A 12,967-nucleotide genomic window follows, 5' to 3' on the forward strand; every position below is an offset into this window, starting at 1 on the left:
TCAGTTGAATGCTTGCCCAATTTTGGTTTGGTTGAACACCAATTTTATAGCTGTCGTTCTCCGATTTCTTTGATCGCTGTAGAACTTGCATCAATAAAATTGGTCGAAAGAGGCGATATTACTTCATTCAGTGAAATGGTTGGATTTGAGATTTCTTCTCAAATTGTTGTTGGGTTTTCTGTCAGGACATTCTATGCTCCTACATATTGCTTGTTCTCATAAAAGTAAAACAGGTGTTCATATATTACTCCCTGAACTTAAATTCCGGGAGGAAAACGAGTGTAAAAATCTAAATTCTGAACTCTATATATGGGTACACTGATTTTTTACTACTAGCACTTATCTTCCTCTGCAGGGGAACCGCCACTAGCGGCAGAATCCGTTGGTGGTGTGAGTTTTCGTGGCTTGAACCACCTTGCTCAACAAATATATGCACTGAAGTTGATGATGCCGAGAACGGTTAAAAGTCCCATAAAAACAGTCAAGCCTCCCCGGGTTTATAGTTTTTGCAAGCCATCCCCCATTTTTGCCTCCTATCACCTTATTAACAATCCAAACCAAGAGACTGCTGAAGAAGAAACCAAAGGATAACGAAGAGCCCCGTGCTGATGACAAAACCAAGAAATCGAGCTGCCCGGTGTACGTGAAAGCGTTACCAGAACCCACCAGCAAGAATTGAGGGAGCAAGAAAACCCTAATCGGCAAAGGACTCAATCCTCCGTTGGCTTTTGCCACTGCTAACTTCTACCTCTCACATAGTGCTGCTGCTCCCATCCCAATAGTTGCTAGTACAAGCCCAATTGCCATTTTCTGCAGTTTTGTGAAACCTGTATTGTTGCACTGCAAGCAGAAAAAATGAGTCTTCATTTAGAAATAACGTTACGTACGTGCAGTCTAAATTCACAGCCTGATTTCGCAACATTAATTTTTCTACAGAGAAGACGGTGAGAAAGCCAGCCAGTTGGATTTGAAAATTTCTGATCGACCTGTCCATGGTGGATGCTGCTTGTACAGAGAAGGTCATCATCTGTGCATAACTAGTCCAAAATATGATGGTTGTTGCCGGAAGCTGTCTTATCACCATTTTTACCTCCTCAACCTTTGTAGTTGACCTTAACTTCTAAGAGCTTTCCTCAAAATCTTCTTCAGCCACAATGGCTGCCTTGTCCAGGACTTGAATCCTCAGGGGAGTTTTCTTACAAAGAGGTGAAGTCGTAAGCAAAAGGATATCTTTCTCTTCCTCGTAGCAGCCACAATAACCTTGAGGATGTGAACAATGGGACTTCCCAAGCTTTTCTTATATCTGTATTTTCTAGTCCCACCCAAAAACAGTAAGATTGCTCTACGCATTGTAATGGATCATATTCTGTGCACAACGCTTCGATCCACAGCGTCTTGTATGTAGACGAGGACTGTGACTGCGATCAAAGTTCCAAAGCCGATGAAGGGGACAAAACCTGTTGAAGTAGGCCCTTTGAGCCTTCCCCTTCTTGTCTTTCTCGTCAAATTGGTCGCTTCCATAATCCGTTTGCTTGCTTGCAGTAGCCAACCAAACACAGGAAGAAGTATGTGCCTACTGCATTTGTTAGCATGTTGGCTGAAGTTGCACCAGGCAAATGCACTGTTCCACCTAGGAAGGTCACCAGGTTCACTGCTATTCCCTTTGTCGAAAGCCTTCCGCAGAATTCGACCCCTACAAAGAAACAAATAATCGGAATTATAATTTCTCACCCTTATAACCGCAAATTTTGTTTGAATCTTATACTTCATCGTGTTTGCATCGTAGTAATCACAGATCAAAATCAATGCTGCAATCAAGAAAATAAGAACATGTACACAACCGTTATAAGCGCTGCGGAAAGCCAACCACCGGTTTTGGACTTGTCAGCCGGGCGCCCCTTGTAGTCCACAGCATCTGCAACAACAATCGAGCTCATTTTCCACCTCCTGAAGAAAACTCGGCTTTATTCATGTACGACTGTTTTCATGTAAGAAATAATCTGTAGTGTTCATGCCACAGTCGGAACGATAAATTTATCATTTTTTTTTTCTTCTTGTTCAGCAATAGTCTACCGAACTTTTTGAATTTTTTCGGTTAATTGGTGCCTAATAAATTCCACAATTTCAGTGGATTGTGCCGAACATCTTTTTTGGTTTTTTTTTTTCATTTTTAATTCATTTCTGTTCTATGATTATGGCATTGAAGAACTACTGAAGAAGCAAGAAATCTCTTATCAAACATGTACATTTTTTTTAAGAAATACAGTATTCATTAAAACAACTTTAACAGTACATCAAAGACGTGTACAAGACATAAATTTTAACATAACATGAAAGCACCAACTCAAAATAACTACCAACTAAAAAAATTCATAACATCAAAATTAACATAACTCACATCCGAGCCCACACAGCCCAAAACAACCAACCCTAAATCATAACTATTCCCACCAAAACCCGAAGTGAATCAATGACACATATAATATCTAGAAGATATTTTCTTCTTGACGACAAGAGCAAGGGTAATGAATGATTACGCGAGCTGAACTACACATCAAAGCTAGGGGAAGATACTTCATTTGCTGGAATTACATACAAATCATATTAGTTATGCACCATTAGCAGAAGCCGTCTGCAAAACAAATGCATGCTGTTTGTGTGTCTTGTGGTACCACCTTGCACAAACAAGATAAGCTACGAAATTGATCACACTTAGAACAGTTAATAGTCCATAGAAACAATCAAGCCTCCCATAATTTATGTTGTCTGCGAGCCATCCTTGCCCGTCTTCGTTTCCTGTCACCGCCGTCACGATCGAAACCAAGAGGCTACTAACGAAGAAACCGAGGGACAAAGTGCTGAGGAAGAGGCCGGTGCTCATTGTTTTCATTCCTTTGGGTGACTTGGTTATGAAGAAATCGAGCTGCCCAGTGTATATGAAAGCTTCACCAGAACCCACCAGGAAGAACTGTGGGATCAACAAGAACACGCTAATAGGCAGAGTTCCAGTGGCGCTGCGTGCAGATTTAGCCACAGATAACCTCTTCCTCTCGGATAGCGCTGCTGCTGCCATTCCGATAGTTGATAAGACAAGGCCGATTGCAATTCTCTGTAGATTAGTGAAACCTATGGCACAAAAGAGAATGTTTTTCAAGTAATGCTATTGGTTCCATGAATCACTAATGAAATACTACGGTTTAATTTTAAAGGATATGTTTTGTAACAAAATTTTGGGAGGTGTTACGCGTTGACTCTGCATAGAAAAATTTCTGAATCCGCTACTGACCATTAGTATTTTTGTTTTCGTGTATATTTATATACCTGGTTGGCCATTCCATTTCTTCCAAAGAGGCATGATGACACGGTCGTTAAAAGCAAGAGTGATCATTATGGCTAGCACAAAGAAGACTGTGAGAGAGCCAGCCGGGATTTGAAATTTTCTGATTGATCTCTCCATGGTGGACGCTTGTTCTACGGAGAAGGTGATCATCTGCGCGTATGCCGTCCAAAACATGATGGTTGTGGCCCATATTGGAAGCAATCTTAACATCATTTTGACCTCCTCCACCCTTGTAACTGTCCGTAGCTTCCAATGCTTCGCGGTACTAGATCCTGTAGCATTTCCCTCCTCAAAATTTCCTTCCACCACAACGGCAGCCTTGTCCAAGAAACTATCCAAACTCAAACATAACATTTCATCACCAATCTGACTACAGACAACCTTGAAAAAATTTACTTAATCATTTCGTACAAAGTAAACTTACCGGAATTGATCTGTGTGATCGATTCTCAAAGCCTCAGGATTATTCTCGTACAGTGAGGCAATGTCAAGCGGAGCTTTCATCTTTCTCTTTCTTATAGCAGCCACAACAACCTGAAAAATTTGAACAATGGGGCTTCCCGAGCTCTTCTTATATCTGTATCTTTTCGTCCCTGCAAAAAATACTACGATGGCTATAAACATAGAAACCGAACATATTCCATAGGCCAAACTCCTGTCGACCTCATCTTGCATGTAGACGAGGACCGTGACTGCCACCAGAGTTCCTGTGCTAATGAAGAGGAAGAACCTATTGAAGAAATAGGCCATTTGGGCTTTCTCCTTGTCATCTTTTTCATCAAACTGGTCGGTTCCAAAACCCGAAACGCTTGATTTCAGGCCGCCGATTCCTAATGCGATTATGTATAAAGCAAGGTAAAGAATTCCCATTTGGAATCCATTGGCTTCTTTGCAGTGGTTGGTGGCGGCAGTAGTGTCACAGTGAGGTGGGCGTAGCTGTGGCAATTTCACTGATATTGCTAATCCAACCATGCCCTGCATCAGATATGTTGAGGCAAAGATTGAATCAACCTTATGTCACAAAACATGCATTGTACTCCAGTTTCCAAACAAGTTTCTTGTTTTCATTTTTTTAAATAAAGCTATAAATTAAAACTTGAAACTGAAAGCTAAAATGATTATTAAACGGGCTCTATTGGACGTAATTTATAAAGGGAGATTATATTCACACACCCTATATTACTTCTCCCACATTTTTTAAATTTTTTAATATTTTTCTATCAAGTGTTAGCGATGTGTAGAAAATATTAAAAAATTAAAAATGTGTGGGAGAAGTAATTTGAGGTGTGTGAATATAATATCTCATTTATAAAAACGAACCAGTGTTTGTATGGAAGCAAAGATTGCAATTGTGTTGTATCTGCCGAGGAAGGAGTCAGCGAGAAAGCCTCCCAGCAAACACAGGAGAAAAGATGTTCCCACAAAATCTGTGACAATGTTGGCTGCAGTTGCACTCGGCAAATGCATTGTTCCGACTAGGTATGTCACCAGGTTAACTGCTATTCCCATGGTCGAAAGCCTTTCGCATATTTCGATTCCTACAAAAACAAAAATGAGAAAATTATTTACTGCATAGAGTTCTGCCTTTTTGGAGGGGACTTGTAAGACACAATTTGTTGGACTGTTGTCCAATTTAAAAAGTTCGGTCCCAATACTATTAAGTTGCCAATTTAATTGAAATAGCATAGTCCAGACCGAGCCACCATACGGCCTTAAGATTAAACATATGCTCTACACCCCCCAAAACCTCTACGTTATCATCACCTTCGCATGACCTTTCTACTCCATCACAGGGCTAAGTTGTGCAAATATACGGCCAACCAGTAGCGTTCATGATCTTTCTCACGTCGATCAAATATGATCACTTTCATGCATAAAATTTTGGAATTAACAGGAACTGCTAAAATGGTGGTGGAAGAAATGCAGCAACCATTAAAAATAAAAGCATATACACATATTTACCTAATGAGTAATGTTATTCATACTATGTTTTTATACCATATTTCTATACCATAGATAGCATCTGATGTGAACAGCCACATCATTTGAAAAATTTTCAAAACCCAAGGAAAGAAAGGAGAAAGACTTCTCGTATACCACAATCATCATTTATTAACTAGTTTTTCTTAATTATTAGTTTATTAAATAATGAACTAAATTTAAAAATCTGATTAATTCAACATCAAATGCCACCTAAGGTAGTATGAAAATATGGTATAAAAACATGATATGAATAACATTACTCTTACCTAATATAAGCGCAGCAGCCACCCAACCACCAGTTCTGGACTTGTTGGCTGGGAGCCCTTTGTAGTCCATGACACCGGCCACAGTCCAACCCATCTTCCCTCCCTCCTGAAGAAAACATACATTAACATGTTCAGTTTATATATCGTTGAGTCCGAGAAACAAATACTTCAACGAATTCCATTAACCAAGACAAGAAGTATATTACTCAGAAAGAAAAAATGATTACTAAGTAGTAAGTACCATTTTCGGAAGTTTAACTAACAAGAAAATATGAATGCTGATAAGTAAGCTAGGGGACTGAAATGAGGATGTTTTTCTATTTTATGTTTTCCAGCTCACAACTTGGATTTTGTCTTGGGAGCTTATCCTTTTATAGGCACATGCATGATTAAGGTGACCTCCCCACTACAAGTGCGAGGAACAATTTTCTGGTGTAGGTGGAACTCGATGACAGTACTATTCTACTTAAATTATAATACGTAAATTTATTTTTTATTAATATATTATAAAGGAAAACTAATGAAAAAGGCTTGAAAACTTTGAGTTTTAATGATAAGGACAAAATAAAGGGTAAAGTGAATAGTACCAGGATTGACTTTTTAGTATAAAAATGTGGTTTTTCGTTAAAGTGAACAGTACCGGATGCTTTTCGTTAAAGTTCCCATATTATAAAGGTAAGATATAGAGGTATGAGAGTGATTGGTGCCTTGTTTTAACAAAAGTAAAGGATTAGGTTCATCGCATTTTAATGGGTGGAAAGTGGTTATAGGACTAATTAAAATTCTGTGTTAAATAAGTTGATATTTTTTTTTTAAATCAGAAGATATAAAGTTGTGATGGTGATAGACTTATTGGGGAAGTACTACAGTATATCTTGTATGATCTTCCTGATAAAGTGGTAGATATATAGATATATTTTAAAATTTTGATTGTGAAGTCACCTGGCTAGCCAAGCCTTGTAATGTTAAGTGCTTTTGCTGCCCCACCAAAAAACCCTCTCCATGCATCTGTAAGTCTCTTAAGTGTTTTTGTTACTTTCTATTATTTCTGCTAGGCAATTTGTCGATCTTAATAGTGATGATATACTAATCTTTAACGTGAAAAAGAAAAGTTTTCAAATGTCAAACCCTCAAATCCAAGGCCAATATTGCATATTTGTTGACACATCCCGATCGAGATTAAGGCATGCTGGTCGTCACGTGAGAGTGATGTAGCCATGTGCACAATGCAGAAGCGATAATGATAAGTATTATACGAATAAAATTACTAGAGTGCACTACTAAACAGAAAGTGATAAGAGTTAGTTACAACAGTAAACACTCATAATCAGAGCATAAAGTCTAAGTGCAATCCAGTAGGACAAGTACTAGTTATACAGTACCAGGAATGTCCTACTATTATTTAGATAAGTCAGAACTGCTGACGTCCTCAAGCCACCAATAGTAAGCTTACTTAAAACCTGGAGGGGCGCAAAACAGAAAACGTGAGTGGGCAAAAACAAATGTTTTACAAAATCATTTTCTTTATCAACATATCTAACCCTTCAATGTAAAACATGTATAATTTTTCCCATAATCAGAATATAAGCATATACATAATATATATATATATATACATATATATATATATATATGAAATCATATCAATTCAATTCAATTCATGTTTCACATAATCATATTCAAATATATGACATGCCAATATATAACAGAGTAAGCAATTCAGGTAAGAATAAATTCATAGAAATATGATATGTTAGCCGAAACCCCTGTGGTAGTCTATACGGCTAAATTCATTGCTCAAAAGTCAATCTAGCCGGAGTCACTACAATGACCTATAAGGCAATATACTGCACATAAGTCGGAACCACTAAAAAAGGGTCTGTACGACAAGATTGGGTGTAATATAATTATGCTCAATTCTATTCTCTCATAATAGCCGGGCGATAAATCGCTAGTCACTTATGAGTCGGAACCATAAATAAGGTCTGTACGACAAGACTGTGCACTTAAGTTGGATCCAATATGAGCATACAGTGCGGGAGGTGACATAAATAAACATGCATGTACTTCACATCTCTGGCTAAATTACAATCACCCTAGGTGCAGTTTTATGAGCTCAACATTATTCAATCACATATCACATCATCGATGATTCACATAACCAAACATAACTTACCTGAACTTACCTGTGCCTCCACAACACCACATTTATATATATATGCAACCATGAAATGCATATTCAGAATATAAAAGCATTTGGTATATTATTTCAAAGCATACTTTCCTTAAAAAAAAATACATTTCTGGGAATATATCAAGTATATAAATATATACTGAAAACAAAAGCCCATTCACTGGTATGTCGACGGGTCGTAACCCCCGAGTCGCTCAAGGATACGCTCGTCCTCGGGATAAGTCTCACCTATTTGCGAATTAACTATAAAAACATTATTTTAAAGCACATAGGCAAAACTAGCTAATAACTTCTCATACATTGCTCAATTTTGGTATTTGAATATACCAACGTGATCTACACAACCTCATGAACATCATGATATTTTTAAAATAATTTTTCTGTGGCTCACGTGCCAGGGAGGGCATGGCCTCACGTGTGGCCCACGCGCAGGCGCACTGACGGATTCCCTAATTGCCGTTAGGGAATATTCCATTAAAATCTAACAGATTCTGTTAAAACTGACTGACGGCGTCAGCATATTCTGTCCAAACTGACGGAATATGTCGTCATCTTCTCCGGCGAGTCGCCGGTCGCCGGAAAACTGGGTAAAACTTTAAAACGTTTATTCTCGCTCGTTTCTTAACCATTTTTCATGAAATTTGTACCAAAATGAAGCTAGGGACATCCACAATCACGTTATAACAGTTTTAAGACCTAAAAACTACTACATTTTTCCTAGGGAAAGCTTGATAGTTTGGCTTACCTAGAATAGCTTCGATCTCGGCCCTCCGACGTCCATTTCCTTCCAATGAAGTACCCCGAGACTCGTGAGGACCTCCTTAAGCTTCCTGTGAGCTTGAAATTTCCAAAAACACAAGATTTAACGTTTGCATGAACAATATCCCAAATCAGGGTTATGGTTTCGACGTGAAGACAAAGTTGTCCTTACCTGAAAATGGTCTAGATGTGTTCCTGAGCTTGCAAGGAACACGATGGTACCTTCAACGTCCTCGATCTACGAAGTTTGAATGGATTTTGGTGTTTGTCCGTACACAATGCCGAGAGGGAGAGAGAGAGAGAGTCTGAGAGATAGAGAGATAGCACAGGAGAGAAGAGAGAGAAAGGGGTATGGATGTGTGTGTGGTCCAAAAATGCACACCAATCAAATTTGTTTAATCATTTTGTTCTAATTGGGTCCAATTAGTTGGGAATAGAACTAATTGACCCAATTCCTTAACCCAAAACACAAACACACATCCAACGCTCAAGGGTAAATCTATCTTTTCACAACCACGATAATTAATTCTCGGGACAGGCTGTGACATTTGTTGAACAAGCGAGTTAAGGGGTATGGCCAGGGCATAGTAGGGATGTCCGTTTTCCAAATTTGTGGCGTTTTATCGTTGTTTCTAAAGGCTGGTTTGATATTGTTGTACTTTGAAAAGAAAAAAAAACTGTTTCTACTATACTGTGAGAATAATCTCATTTTTTCTGCTTCACGTTTTCAACTTTTTTTTCACCAAAAACTGTGAAAATAAGATGTTTTTAAGTGTTTACCAAATATTTTTTTGAGCTCAGTTTTTTTTTATATCCATTTTTTATAAAATTACGTCACTACCAAACCAGTACTGAGTTCGATCGGGTTAGTACATCAAATCGTGTGTATCGTTTTGACAACAGACAACACTGAGTTGCTGAACTTTCATCCATATATATCCACCGGCCGTTGGGGTAGCATGCACACATGAACAAAAGTATGAAGTGTTTTCTAGAACTCAGAAAAGAAGAGAGAAATAAAACCCATCACTTGAGCAGGCAAACCCTCTTGGGGTTTCTAGAAGCAAGTCCCCACTCCCCACACCTTCACCCTTGAATATATATAATTCCATAATCCCACCAGGAATATATATCCCTTTGGACTCTTGTCATTTCCCCATATTATATTATTTTATTTATGTTATCATTTTTCTTTCCAATACCATGATAGATAAGTGGGCGATTGTCTGCCCTCCTATTTTTGGTGCCCTCCCATGCCTTTCTGTTTGTGTAGTCACGGTTAAGCCACGTCAACATTTTATATTACTATTTATTTTTGTCTTATTATCTCTATAAAAAACAATATAAAACGTTAACGTGGCTTAACCGTGATCACACAAAACAAGAGGGCACGGAAGGGCACCAAAAATAAGAGGGTAGACAATCCTTGTCCGGTTTTTACAGTGGTGAGCAGATCTTGTCAATCTAATTAAATTTGAATTAATGAATGCAAAATATCTGCAGTCTGAACTCTGTAAGTGAGGGATGTCTTATCACCTTTAAGGTCATTAATTAATTACATAGATTATGGATTTCGATTTCATGCATTAACTTTAACCACATAATAATAATAGAGGAAAAGGATCATACATGTGATGACTTGTCACATCTTGGTTCGGACCCTCATCATATCTCGGGTTCAATTTCACTGTAGCACGATATTGTCCGTTTTTAATCCGACCACGCCCTCACAGTTTTATTTCTGGGAACTCATGCGAGAACTTCCTAGTGGATCACCCAACATGGGATTGCTCTCACGCAAACTCGCTTAACTTCAGAGTTCCGATGGAATTCGAAGTCAGTGAGCTCCCATAAGGCCTCGTGATAGGTAGAGATAAGAATATACATATAAGGCTTAGAGGATCCACTCATATGGGCGATGTGGGATATTACAATCCACTCCCCTTAGGGGCCTGATGTCTTCGTCGGTACACTTCCGGACAAGGATTGGCTCTGATACCAAATTGTCACATCCCGACCCAGGCCCTCACCACATCTCAGGCTTGACTCCACCGTAGCACGATATTGTCCGCTTTGAGCCCCGACCACGCCCTTACGGTTTTGTTTCTAGAAACTCACGCGAGAACTTCCCAGTGGGTCACCCATCATGGGATTGCTCTCACGCGAACTCGCTTAACTTCAGAGTTCCGATGGAACCCGAAGCCAATAAGCTCCTAAAAAGCATCGTGCTAGGTAGAGATGAGAATATACATATAATTCTTGGAGGATCCACCCCCCTGGACGATGTGGGATGTTACATGACTCATATTTGGTCGAAGAATAAGAAATAAAATTACACTCCCCTAGCCTCAAATTGTAGATTAAATTTACAAATTAAATTATATGTCACCGATAAGAAATAAACAAGTTAATTCAATTATTAACTTTCATGTAATTTAGTTAACAAAATTTTAACTACACGTTTAGTCTCCCTTAAGGTCAAATTGTCATACATATATAAAGATGACTCATCATATATATATATGATGTCTCATATTTTGTTTCAAAATATTGATGCATCTTTATTTAGGTTCATATATAACATGATTACTCATTTCTGTTTAACTGATGTAACCTTGCGATGCAAAACAAACTCTTCCTAATTAGTTAATTAAGCCTATCTCAAGCTAATCATCATGCGTTTATACATGTCTGATATGCATGCAGCAGTTGGACAAGATTTTTGTTGCAATCTCCAATTTATCCTAGTGGATAGGGTATTGAGTTTCTACCTATGCATTTTGGATTCGAAACTCTCCCCACCTTAAATTATTGTAGTAGTTTGAAATCATTCTCCTTCCTTTTAATAATATAATTTTTTTTAAAGGGCTCGAGGTTTGGAAATGAGAGTTAAGAAATGAATAACTTTTGTCCAGCTTAAAAGTAGATGATGAATTACTTATGAAAGAGATTTATCTCATCAATGGATCAATATCTAACCATTAAATTGTAGAATTAAAGGGAATAAGCATTCTTCATGTATAATCCCTTTTGGTTCCCTTAAACGAAAAGTGTCATTAATCAACCTAACCAGTCAAAATATTAATTTTCATTCAGAAACGAGAGTTAAGAAACCCATGTCCCAAAAACTCATCATTCTTGTAAGAGGTCAGCATTAATCGTCCAAATGGTTAAAAAAGAGAAAAAGAAAAAAAAAGTTTAACAAGAACGTGGTCGGCAGGATTCGAACCTGCGCGGGCAAAGCCCACATGATTTCTAGTCATGCCCGATAACCACTCCGGCACGACCACAGGATGGAAGATAGGTTACGAGTTAATTAAATAAAGCAATATGGGCTCTTAATTAATTCTATATGTATTTTCAATTAATGGTGCCATTAAGGAAAGAGATCCGGTGATGATCAATATTTTAACAGTTATATTTATTTAACAAATTTTTTTTAATTTTTTTATTTTAACAGTTCTATTGGAAAACAACACAACAAGAAATAAATGTCTACTTCTTGTTCATTTGTATGAAATTTACAGGCTTTCATGAGTTCATCTACGAATTTTCAGTGACTCTTCACATATTTAGTTTAAGTTGATTAATGTTTTCATATCAAATTAAGTTGATTAATGTTAATTTCGTCTCTTTTTTAGTGAATTCGGTATAGTTTATCAATTGTTTTAAGGATAGTCCTTCCCCAATTGTACCTAATTAAAGAATTTAACACTAATTTCATCAAGTAGCTTAGGGAGTTCAAATCTTCAGTACTCATTTGTGTGTGGTCTCTGTTACTAATTAACACGTGCTAATAAGCTTAACGCTTCTCAACTTTATTTTTATAAACTTAGCACATATCAATAATGATGTAGGCCACATAAAGGCCACCGTACCTGATCCAGTTTCATGATTGCGAGGTTCAATTTTTTGCATGTCACGGTATTGAATGCATTCATGCAACTTATATTTTTTTGTTCATTCCAGATGTATTAAGTCTGAAGGACATAATTAGCCAAAGTTGATATAGAATTCAGTTGCTTCTATTGGAAGCCAACACCACCACAATCACGTTTTGTTTTCGAGATTTATAATTTTTATATAAATTTGAACATGACAATGATTTTTAAGTTATAAAATTTTGTTATATAATAATGGCAACTGGATCAGTGTTCAAACTAATTATTTAGCCATGCATGTGACTACTAGTGCAATCTTTCTTAAATCATCCAAAGTCCAAACCAAATGCTATGCACATCATCTTTTTTTTCAGTCCAACTGGCTAAACACATCTTTATTAACTGTATTGCAGATTTGCATACATAAGTTAAATCAGTTTATTATGATAATGTGTTTATATTATTGTATTTTAGACCAATCATATTACTCAGTATGTTAGAGTAACTTAACATATCTTTGTATTAAAAAAAACCTACATTTTAG

General features: G+C 37.4%; 1 protein-coding gene, 1 non-coding gene and 1 pseudogene across 2 annotated transcripts; all 3 read right to left on the reverse strand.

Annotated features, from left to right (window-relative positions):
• Positions 1–282: 282 nt before the first annotated feature.
• On the reverse strand, positions 283–1,937 carry LOC103415768 (protein NRT1/ PTR FAMILY 6.2-like; annotated as a pseudogene).
• A 407-nt stretch (positions 1,938–2,344) lies between these two features.
• On the reverse strand, positions 2,345–5,958 carry LOC103415744 (protein NRT1/ PTR FAMILY 6.2). Its single transcript, XM_008354039.4, has 6 exons — positions 5,831–5,958; positions 5,590–5,695; positions 4,661–4,878; positions 3,765–4,315; positions 3,322–3,671; positions 2,345–3,126 (listed from the first exon to the last, which is right to left on the reverse strand). Exons 1-6 carry the CDS (start codon positions 5,831–5,833, stop codon positions 2,609–2,611), a joined length of 1,746 nt encoding a protein of 581 aa, XP_008352261.3. The 5' UTR covers positions 5,834–5,958; the 3' UTR covers positions 2,345–2,608.
• Positions 5,959–11,750: 5,792 nt separating this feature from the next.
• TRNAS-AGA (transfer RNA serine (anticodon AGA)) lies at positions 11,751–11,832 on the reverse strand. Its single transcript has one exon. It is a non-coding gene; the product is annotated as a tRNA-Ser (tRNA).
• Positions 11,833–12,967: the final 1,135 nt, after the last annotated feature.

This window comes from Malus domestica, chromosome 15 (genome assembly GCF_042453785.1).
Source record: "Malus domestica chromosome 15, GDT2T_hap1".
Taxonomy (NCBI): domain Eukaryota; kingdom Viridiplantae; phylum Streptophyta; class Magnoliopsida; order Rosales; family Rosaceae; genus Malus; species Malus domestica.

Coding starts and splice junctions, on each gene's coding strand:
- LOC103415744 (XM_008354039.4), bottom strand. Junction 4,316..4,660: donor TTGCTTCCATACAAACACTG/GTTCGTTTTTAT, acceptor TATCTGATGCAG/GGCATGGTTGGATTAGCAAT. Junction 3,672..3,764: donor GATCACACAGATCAATTCCG/GTAAGTTTACTT, acceptor GAGTTTGGATAG/TTTCTTGGACAAGGCTGCCG.